This window comes from Sebastes umbrosus, chromosome 6, assembly GCF_015220745.1.
Source record: "Sebastes umbrosus isolate fSebUmb1 chromosome 6, fSebUmb1.pri, whole genome shotgun sequence".
NCBI classification, from domain to species: domain Eukaryota; kingdom Metazoa; phylum Chordata; class Actinopteri; order Perciformes; family Sebastidae; genus Sebastes; species Sebastes umbrosus.
In genome coordinates, this window is record NC_051274.1 from 27751610 (window position 1) to 27763101 (window position 11492).

At 41.3% G+C, this 11492-nt stretch overlaps 2 protein-coding genes across 2 annotated transcripts; one reads left to right on the forward strand and one right to left on the reverse strand.

Annotated features, from left to right (window-relative positions):
* The first annotated feature begins 1673 nt into the window (after nt 1–1673).
* On the forward strand, nt 1674–4788 carry selenok (selenoprotein K). The gene is made up of 4 exons (XM_037773482.1): nt 1674–1830; nt 3338–3428; nt 4080–4154; nt 4689–4788. The coding sequence occupies exons 1-4, from the start codon at nt 1812–1814 to the stop codon at nt 4786–4788; spliced, it is 285 nt and encodes a 94-aa protein (XP_037629410.1). The 5' UTR covers nt 1674–1811.
* A 788-nt stretch (nt 4789–5576) lies between these two features.
* actr8 (actin related protein 8) lies at nt 5577–11383 on the reverse strand. Its single transcript, XM_037773481.1, has 13 exons — nt 11099–11383; nt 9946–10116; nt 9715–9825; nt 9338–9442; nt 9032–9205; nt 8788–8881; nt 8493–8625; nt 7994–8147; nt 7709–7804; nt 7418–7558; nt 7012–7327; nt 6729–6892; nt 5577–6135 (listed from the first exon to the last, which is right to left on the reverse strand). The coding sequence occupies exons 1-13, from the start codon at nt 11231–11233 to the stop codon at nt 5992–5994; spliced, it is 1938 nt and encodes a 645-aa protein (XP_037629409.1). The 5' UTR covers nt 11234–11383; the 3' UTR covers nt 5577–5991.
* Between the last annotated feature and the right edge of the window lie 109 nt (nt 11384–11492).

An 11492-nucleotide genomic window follows, 5' to 3' on the forward strand; every position in this document is an offset into this window, starting at 1 on the left:
TGATAAAAATATCAGTGAATGTGTTTTGATGACACTAAAAGCACTGACATACATATGACAAATATGCTGTATTTATTTAATTTAATTTTACGTTCTTTTATTTTATGTTATGTTATTTTATTTTGTTATGTTATATTATTTTGTGATATGTTATTTTATGTTAAGTTATTTTATTTTATTTTGTTATGTTATGTTATGTTATGTTATGTTATGTTATGTTATGTTATGTTTTTCACAACGGCCACACATGCTAGTGGGTTGAGGAGGTCAGACCTGACAGAGTGGTGATATGCACGGATTCAAAAGCTGTTTTGGAAAGTATACATTCAACAAAAGCTGTAAGGCAAGATCTAATCATTGAATTGTACTATAGCTTGCTAAGACTACACAGAGGGGGTATAGATGTATTATTCTGTTGGGTTCCAGCACACGAGGGGGTGAAAGGAAATGAGTTTGCAGATAAACTAGCAAAAAGTTCACTGCAAAAAGACATTACAGTACCAGTTTTACTTGGGAAAGGAGAAGGAAAAGCTGTGATTAAAAGGAAAGGAGTTGAGATATGGCAGAAAAGATGGGAGGAGGACCAGAAAGGAAGGAGATATTTCAAAATACAAAAGTCGGTCATAACAAAGACGTATAAAGAAAGGAACAGAAGGGAAGAAATCATCATAACAAGACTCAGACTGGATCACACAGGTCTTAATGGCACTTTGGCTTTAATGGGGAAAAGGAACAGTGACAAGTGTGGGGATTGTGGTGATAAAGAAAATGTGGAGCATATCCTAATTCAATGTAAAAAGTATGAGGCTGAAAGAAAAAGACTACACGACCAAGTCAGAGAGGAGGGACGGGATTGGGATCTGATGGGGATACTGGGAACAGAGGGTGAGGGGGTTGAAGGCACCAGGAAGGCATTATTAATGTTCTTAACCCTCCTATTATCTTTGGAGTCAATTTGACCCCATTCAATGTTTAACGTCTCTAAATAAATGATTGACATCATTTTTTTTGCTTCACATTTAATGACTTTTCCTAATTTAATGGGGACAACTGGGTAAACATAAAATTAAAATGATGATATGTTTTCAATGTCCTGTACACATGCTGTACGCATCGGTGTTCTTTGGGGTCAATTTGACCCCAGGCTGTTTTAGCTGTATAAAACATATAAGAAATATCAACATTTTACACACATTTGTTTTGGATGATATTGAGGTCAGTATAACATGCAACTTTATAATCTTCAAAAAGCTTTAGGGCCCTAACCTAACATAACCATAACTGTAGTAGTGCGAGAACCACTGATAGTTCACACGACATGGGGGAGGGGAAACATCATTCTTGCGAGAACTTTGATATTTCCCCACGCTTTGGGGGCGGCAAAATATGGTTCCCGTGAAGATATTGATTTTATTTAAAGGGCTATTTAGGTAGTCAACAAACAAACATAAAGTACCTAACACATAAACTTGGGTAACAATTTTAATTATAATCATTTTCTGGAGGTTTAAATTGCTGGGGTCAAATTGACCCCAAGGATAAAAGATGTTAGTAAATTTGAAGGTAACAGGAGGGTTAAGAGACACAGGATTGGTGGATAGAATTTAAGAGTAGGAGTAAAGTGCAAATGACATGATGTTACACACTCTTGTACAGTAGGTGGCGGTATGCACCTTAAAGTTGGTTGCGATCCGCCAGAAACCGAGAGAAGAAGAAGAAGAAGAGGCCACACATGCACGTCAGAGAATGACGTCAGCAACGCCGGACCCGGAAGTGCCGCTTGTTGCTTGTCAACACAGCTGTTGTTAAAGATGGTGTACGTGTCTAACGGTGAGTGGTTTCTGCTCTCTCTTCAACCGTCTTCTCATCTTCAGAGGAAACATGTAGCCTTCTTGTTAACACGGTTTTCTCTGTGGAACATTTCCAGTTAAAACAAACCAGTTAAATGTGAAATGTGTGGATTTAGCAGAGCTTTAGGCTACATGCAGCTAACTAACAGCTAGCTCGTTAGCTTAGCCTAGCTTGGATCTGCGTAGCAGGAAGAGCTGCTGAGTTAATCCAACGAGTTTTCTACCAGAGTGTGTCTACTTGTGTTTCTCCCATTGCTCCGCACATAATGCCAGTGTTAATTCTAGTAGATTGTTAGTTCTTTGAGTGTCATGTTAAGCTCTGATCAGCTGTTAGCCTGTGTGTACTAAACCATCAGCTAGTCATTAAAGGAGCAATGTGTACATACACTCTAGTAGTGATGGGAAGTCAGGCTCTTTTGAGTGAGCCAGATCATTTGGCTCAGCTCACCAAGAAGAGCCGGCTCTTTCGGCTCCCAAACTCGGCTCTTCATTTTACCACTTCTGCCTTTTTATAATTCAGACAAATTCAGCGCTGTTTTGACCTATGATTAGTTTGTGTGCTCTAGTGATGTTACGTGATGTGCTGAGGCTTCAGAGCATGTGTCGAGTAATCCAGGAAGTGCGTATCGAGGCTTGTATCTTTTAGACAAATGACATCACTGAAGATGCCCGAAGCCGAAAAACAGTTGAGAACTTATTATTCCTGAATAAAAAAGAATAATGTCTCCCATCTTTCATTTTCCTTTAGTTACATAAGCGCATTCACTGCCCTGTGCCCGGTTAAACCAATGCCACATATCTGGAATATATGTACCTGTTTTACACTATTTGACCGACAGGTGGTTTCGTGTGCATATGAAGCCCAGATGAAGCCTCGTGAAATGAACCCTTTTGCGAACCAATTTGCTGGAGAGCTTCAGTGCTTCATGAAGCTTCATTTCGCCATCACAAGTGTGCACATATATCACTTAAATTATTCAATACAATTATACTAAACCTTATAATTCCCAGAATATCATAATTTTACATGCTGCTTCGTTTCCGACTGTCACTCATCTTGTCTGCTATTCACGCACCGCACTCCTCTCTCTTTCTCTCCTCCTCTCCCTCCTGCTCTATACCTGTAGACCGTCAGCGCGCCGCCCCTCCCTGCTTGATCGTATGATCCTTGTCTGTCATCACCTGATTGGTCGCACGGACGTCATTAACACAACATTCAGTCACAGTCAGTGCATGGAGTGCCCGTGGCGCGGAAAAGATTGTCCTATCATTCTGCCTTGAATTAATAAAAAAAAAAAAAAACGTCTCTCGGACAGGAGCCGGCTCTTATCGTTCACTTAAAAGAGCCGACTCGTTCGCGACCGACACATCATTACACTCTAGGTCTTGAATGTGAATAACCTCACAAACTATTCTGTCTTCCACCACTTGATCCCTGCTGTCTCACCCCTCACTCACCTCTTTCTCTCTCTGTCTGTCTCTCTCAGGTCAGGTCCTGGACAGCAGGTCCCAGTCGCCATGGCGACTGTCTCTACTGGTCGATTTCTTCTGGGGAGCAGTGGAGTTTTTCGGCCTCTTGTAAGTGATATATTGTTGCTGGTAAAACTAATGGAAATTCACTCACTCAACCCAACTGTTCAAACTGGCCTATTCTTTGTAGAGTCCGTCAGTTCATCATATGTGTCTCTGTCATGTCCAGTTGTTTTTATCTGTCTATGTTTTATTTTATCTTTGTAAGGTGTCCTTGGGTGTCCTGAAAGGCGCCACCAAATAAAATTTATTATTATTATTATTATTATTTATTATTATTATTATTATTATTATTATTATTATTATTATTAATAATAATAATAATAATAATAATAATAAATTGGTGGAATAGTAAAACAAAACAAATTACAAGACTAGTGTCTACGCAGCTGCTGTACACAGCAGTGATTTGAGCCAAATGATAATGTCAGTAATCCTCACAATGACAATGCTAACATGCTGATGTTTAGCAGGTATACTGTTTACCGTGTTCACCATCTTAATTTAGGCCATTAGTATGCTAACAATTGCTAATAAGGTGGATACTGAGATGGATCTAAATGTGTTTTTGTCTCTGGCCCTGCCTGGCACGTAACACGGAATTTTGTCATAAACCAAAGAATTGAGTCAAAAAAAGTGATGTTTTTGTATCACCACATGACACATCTGTCCTCTCTGATCTTCTTTGTCCTCTACTAGTTTTAAGACAATACTTCACCCTGACATGACAAAGGATGGAAAAAGTGGTTCGTCACGCTTCTCTGATGGCAGAGGGTAGGTCCCTGGAGGGCACAGTCATTTCTCTACTGTTACACACACACTGGGGACATGCCCTACATGTCCCTCTGTCCTGGTGGTGGGAGTGTAGTCTGTGCAGTAGCATGTACTTATATACAGGAACTAGTTTAGAACTTTATTTGGAACACACTGGTGTATAATGTGCAACCATCTATTTTACTGTCTCTTTTTGTATCAACGTATGAAACCCACTGGTTGCTATAATCTTATTGTAAAATAGTTCATAATCATAAGAAAATCCTGACCTGAGAGCTGCAGAGTTTAAATATTATCTTACACTGTTGCCCTCTACAGCAGGTGTGAGGGAATTGCAGCCTAGTGAATTAAATATATTTCAGGAAGGGAGTGTATTTCTCAGATTTGTTGCCCATCCCTTCCAGTCCAGGTTCAAATATCTGACATAGGCACAAAAATTACAAAAACAATAATAAATAATTTATTATGACCTTTTTAAGACCTCCCGCCTCATTTTATAACATTGGCCCCTCTTCTCTGCTGCTTGCATTTCAGTCCTCCAGGTGCCCCTGGTGGCAGAAGACGGATGGGAAGAATTAACCACGGTGCAGGTCCCAGCTCTCCACCAATGGGTGGAGGAGGATGAGGAAGGTGAGGAATTTTTTTTTTTAATTAAACATTGCTCATCGGATAAACCCCTTGTTGATATCTCATATCTTCTATTCCTAAAGCCTGTATCACAAAGTGAGATTCGGGGGTTTAATGTAACAAGTGACCTTAAAAAGTATAAGTTAAGCATGTAAACATTTCCATTTCTTCTCTCTAGGTAAACGCCTACACGTTCAGTGTAGGCGTGGGGCCTGGCACAGTGTCTAAAGAGCGATGTCGATGTCACAGTGCTGAAGCCCCTCTTCATCGGCTGCCGCTGCCACAAGCAGTTTCTTGACGCCTTTCTGGGAATTCCTATACGTAGGGGCCAGAATGGCCGATACAGCAGCTATCCACATAATGTCCTCCCTTTGTCTTCTTTCTGCCCAACACTTTCCTGTCACACCAGTTCCCTTCTCAGAATCATTAAGTTAGTTTGTCTTTGTTTTGTATCCTTCTGTCTGAATAAAATGTGTGTTTAAACATGTTACTACTGAGTTTGTCTTGTTTCATTACTATCACACTCAGTAACATGTACTTATAAATTGATAATGTGAAGATATTATAAAATATTCAATCTAAGAAGTGCATTTATTTTGTGTCTGAAATATAATGTGTGAGAACAGGTGGAGGCATTTGTCATTCTTTTAACACAAAGACAGTTAAAACCGTTGCATAACGCAAGTAAGTCTTAATTCTAATTGGGCCGTACTGTAGGCAACTTTGTGTTTCAATTCAGTATGTTCATAATTCCAAGAAAGGTGGATTTAGTTTTTTTCCAATCAAATGCAACAGTTGTGTATCCAAGTATGATGGGTTTATTTACAGACATCCAAACATCCATATAGATGGAAGAATTGCAGTATTATTTACAGAATATTATTAAAGACTGTTCAAAGGTTACACAATGACCTCATCTGGGTTTCTGATGGATGAAACAACACAATATACTTCCCTACTATGCACAGAGATGGTGTCCTGGTTTAAATTTTTGCCTCTAGAGAAACACTTGAGCTTTTCATTCTACAACACTGTTTTATCTACTGGATGAATCTGATCAAGTGATCATTCTGAGCTGCCATGTCTTTCTGCATGGTGAATTGTGCCAGATACATCCTGTGTAGACACTGAGCACTGAAACTGCTGCTCTCACTCCTCCTCCTCCTCCTGTGTAGACACAGTGTTAGATTCAAGTAAAATCAGTTTGGTTTCACCAGACAAAGGCAGCTCTCTCGCGAAGCATTCGTACACCGAAGCGCTGCCATTCCCTCTGGTGGATCCACATCTCCTGAGTGGTGTCCAGACATGCAAGCACTGCTCCCCCCTTCCACGATATCAGCCGAGGGTCCATGTCCTAGAGCACATCCACATCAATACACAAGCACATTAGGGGAGCTGTGTATAGAATTATGCAAACCATCTTTTCAGGATGTACATACAGTTTGTTGTGTGTTGCACTCATCTTACTAACTCCCAACCTTTGACATACTGTACATGGAAATATAAAAAAACGAAGCCCACTGAACAGCATGCTACTTCGCCTGCATTGCAGATCTGTATCCTATTCTATCTGTGCATTCCAATGCCTATATTACCATACTATTTAGTATGAAAGAAAAGGATTTAGTGTGTCCCAATACATAGTATGTCAAATGCAGTATGCCAAAAATACCAGAATGTCCTACTATATCCGGTCGCATTTTGCAGTATGCAAGCCAGCATGCTTTTCTGGATATTCTGACCCACAATCCTCTGCACAGCGGATATATGAGTAAGAGGGTCAAAGTTCGAGGCGCAATGTTATGACAAAGTAATATGTCAATTATGCATACTGCATGCAACAGTATGTACTTTGTGAGGGCAGCTGCCGTACGTACCAACAGTAAAAAGAAAAAGTATGCGATTTGGAACGCAGCGTATGACTATGTACAACATGTCCCAGGTTACCTTTGGCCGCGTGATAACTTCCACGTTGTCTACCAGCCTTCTGAATGAGGGCGGCATCTTGTTGATGATGCGGTGAAGCAGAAACTCCTGAACACCGTGAAACATGAGCCCTCCTCCCACCACCAGGATGGAGCTGTACATCTTGCGTTTGGTTTCATCTGATGCTATGAACATAAAAAAAATACAAGATGAGAAAACAGCTAAAACAGGACTTCCTGAACATCTGCTCTCCTCCGCTTCCTATATTTTTTTTTTCTTCAGTTCACCCTCCGTCCTTCCTTACCACAGCAGTCGATGCTATGCAGGATGGCCTTATCCAGGCCCAGGGCTTTGCTCTCAAACTGGCTCATGATAGCGGTCTTCCTGGAGAGGTGAGCAGACAGCGGCTCTTCCACCTCTCCTGCCCCCATCAGACACTCCCCCTGCGCAGGCCCAAACTCCATCTCCCCCTTCATCCCTCCTCCTCCTCCGCCGCCGCCACTCCCACAGCCCCTGGTCAGGTCAGAGAGCTCCCCGATCCCTCCCTGACCGCTCATCTCACCATCCACACCACCACCTGGTCTGGAAATACCCTTGCGGTCTGCAGCAGATTTGGACGACTGGTGAAGAAAATGAGAGAATAATATAAAAGAATCACAGAGCCTCTATCTGAAGAATATTATATAATCTCTGTGTGGTGTGTGTGTTACCTGGTCCTGTTTGCTCTGTGTAGCCAGCAGGTAATGTTCATCATGAGGATCCTCAGAGTCGCCTTGGGAACGGTACTGTAGTGATGTCATCTTCTGACCTACAATGCCAAATGTGGTCGGGTAGAAAAGACCCATGGGTGCCTAACACATACATACACACATATGAGGCAGAAAACACAAAGAGGAGACACAAATAGAGCCATAGGTGAAAAGTAATTCCAGTACAAAAGCTGGAAACACAACGATGTAAAAAGGATTTCAACACCAATCTTAAAAAGCATATTTTAGTACCTGTAATTTCTCATCGCCTAGTCGAACCTGGTAGAGAAGAGCTGGGGCTTCTGGGAAACGTGTCTGGAATTCATGATCTTTTAGTCCTGATATGTCCTATTAAGAATAAGTGGAGGAAAGACACATTTTTGAATTTATCTGAATAACTGCAGATTTCTCTGCCTTTTCTGGACTATGGTAATCCAAACAGACGCAAAGGTGCCAAAGCTTGACTGAAACTGATCAACGTACAAGCTACAACAGTTCCCCAATACTCCCTACTCTAAACACAGGACCGACACACACTTGGTTTAGATGGCAGAAGGTCTCTTTCAGATGCTGCAGGAGCTGACAGTCCAGTCTGCTGGACAGCTGACAGTCTCTGTAGGGAAAGCCGGCCCTCTGCAGGAGCCAGAAGAAAGTACGGGTCACATCTGAGCCGCCGTACGCCAAACACAGCCTGCAATGTCCAACAGAAACAACATACAATGTAATACTGTACTACGGAGCCTCCGAAACGTCACAGTGAGAATTTTTGTTTCCCTAAACTAGCACTGTATTATAACTGGACTGGGCCAACACATTGTTACTTTGGATCAAAGGGAATGCAAAAGAATCTCAGAAACAAAACTTTAACTGACAAGAAATATATATATTTGTTCAAACATTCAGTATTGTTATCTACTGTATGTCACTGTTCTGGGTCTCATGGGTAAATAGGGATCCATGATATCTGCAAATATAAGCTGGATGAATCAATTACTTTATAGACATGAATTAAACATAAAGTGGTTGTTAGTCCCACCTGGAGTTGCGGTGGGACACTCCGTCCTCTACACAGCAAAGACTGGTCTTCTGGTCTCCCACATCCACGACACAAGCACTGCTCAACCCACTGCCAAATGTAGCACACACCGACTCCTGGTGCACGATGATTGCTATAAATATATACACACACACGGAGGGTAAGGTGATGCCAAGAGAGACAGATAGGATGGTTCCTTAGCCCACCCTGGATAGTGTATGGCAGAATATAACAGTGTATATGTACGTTTTTGGCGTGTGCTTCTCAGCCATACATGTATAAATGTGTGTAATACCTGAGAAGCCCATATTAAGCAGCAGCATGTTGACAACCTCTTTGATGTGCTGCCTGTTGTAGATGTCGGGAACCAATAGGATGCATCTGTAATACTGGCAACCAGTCATAAAAGCGAAGCATTAATGTGAAGAAAAAAAGCGATTCCACTATCAGCGTAATTTGATCTCATTTTCATTATTTTCTGCTTTCAACTTTGCCCCACAGAGGAACGTGATATGAAGAGGTGAGGAGGTTTCTCTGACCTTTAAGTCTTTGAGGGGGATCTCCAGTTGCTTTTGAATAACGTGACTCCAGATCGTCTCGAGGTCGGCCAGGACGGCGGTCAGCGAGCCTCCGGGGCCGGCGTGCACATTAAGCTGACCTCTGACTACAGGCCAGTGGATGTTGTAACAGTCAGATGGATTCACGTGAAGAGCCTACATGATGGCAGGATGGAAGTGTGGGGAGAGAGAGAGAGAGAAAGCAAGAGAGAAATGGATAAATCAGACAAAGAGTTTAGGTAATACAGTTTTAGATGTCTTATTTTATAGGAGTCATCATGCACTGACCTCCTCTCCCACCAGATGAGGAGGCTGGTGGGCAGTGTTGGTCCACTTCACCCTGGAGCTGCCGTCAAGTACTGCCGGACGGATCTGACAGTTATAAGCTCTGGCCTTAGCACACACAAACAAACACACACACACAAACAAACAGGGAAAAAAAATGATTATTTCATACATTTCTACATATGAAAGCATACAACACTAGACACTAGTTAGTCATTACACTTTAAATCAACCAATCAATCCTTTATTTACTCTAGAACCTTTCATACAAGCAATGCACAAATGCGCAATTTAAATGCAAATATGTAATCACATTGCTGCTCTCTGTGAACATTGCATTATTACATATGCAACAATTCTCTCTCTTTCATAATACAAACCTGTTCAGCGGACACAGGTGTCCTCCGCACTCCGTTGGACATCTTCTTGGACCAGATGGCCTGGTCGACCATTTTAAGCCCATTCTGCCTCTGCTCATTACTCTCTGCTTTCTGTCCAACAGGAAGTAGAAGCAGTGAGGGTAAATGACACATATATGAAATGAATTGGTGGAGTAAGACACAGTATAACAGACTGTATTGTGGGTGTATCTGGTGTATGTAGTGACTTACATTTAGACCGTCTCTCAACAGCCAGGCGTCTTCGTATCTGGGCTGTCCAGTTTGCTTGTGTCTGCGTGCTATCACATGTGGGAGTATCACCGGCAAAGTGTCTGTTGCTCGGCCAATGCGGAGTGTCCTCGACCCAGGGTGGATGACGACTATGAAATTGCTCTGTATTTGCTGTAAAAGAGGAAAAAAAACTTTATTTTCCTCATACTGTCTGCCTGAATATGCCTGTATTTACCCTCTCTCTGAAACGCTCCGTTTTAGTGCATTTCATCGGAACTGCAACGGAATTGCGTTGCTAGGAAACAGCTTGGGTCCATGTTTACTTCCTGTCAGCTGATGTTATTCACATACACTGCTACAGGAAATAAACTGGGACACATTTAGAATGTTTACATTTAAAACTGTGTAATAATCTATATATATTGTATATTTGTGACATCACAAATGGACAGAAATCCTAACGGCTTGTTTCAAACACACAATTTCTGAATACGGGCTGTGTGTATTTCTCCGTATATTGAGCGTTTTGATAGTTTAACAGTATTTATATAGCACTTAAACCTGCTTTATAATATAAAAGACATGCCAATTTTCCTTTTTACAATATGGGACCTTTAAGATTAAGCTCAAATCAAAAGGTATTTCTAATATTCTTCATTACAATGTAAACTAATATCAATATAAACGGAGCACCTTTGAGGTTTTCAGCCGGTGGTTAAATAATGTGAAGACAGAAACATAAACAAAACATATAAAAAAAAAAAGGAAAGGACCAAAAAGACAAAAGATAAGTAAATTAAAAATAATAATAATAACACCTATGTATAAATTGTGAATTATTTGTAATATCAGGTTTATATAGATTAAAAAAGGTCTCCATATAGCATAACATTTCTGAGCACACCCTCTTGTAGTATAGCGAATCTTCTCCAGTACCAAATGATGTATGAGATCTTTAACCTGAACACCTCTGAGGTTTAATAAAGTATCTGAAGACATCATTTTGGGGTTATTATTGTAACTTGTGATGGGCTTTGGAAACCTTTTTCTTGACCAAAAGAACAATCAACAGATAATCTACTACACTAAATGAGTCCCCTCCTAGTAGCAGATGAGTTGAAGCAGATATAACGCATATAAACCCTCCTCTCACCTCCTGCAGGGGGTCTGGGATGAGAGGAGGAGCGATGGGTCTCTTCACTCCTCGTTGTTGCTCCTTCTCTTTCTCCTTGTCTCGCTCCTTTTCTTTCTCCTTCCCGTTGTCCTGTTCTTTCTCAGCCTGAGTCATAGTTGCTGGTAAGATTTAGTCTTGACTAAATGGTCTAATGTAATGAGACCCTCCTTGTTGCTTGTGAAGCGCTTCAAGGAGGCGAGCAGAAAGAGGAAAGTCGTGTTGTGGCAGCGGTAGATTCTACGTCCGTGTTTTGATCACGTGGTACAACGACTTCTTCTTCGTTGGAGTTTATTGCGGTTGACGAATAAACTTCATGGTGCAGTACTGCCACCAGCTGGTCTGGAGTGTGTTATCAGTTATTAACTATTCACTA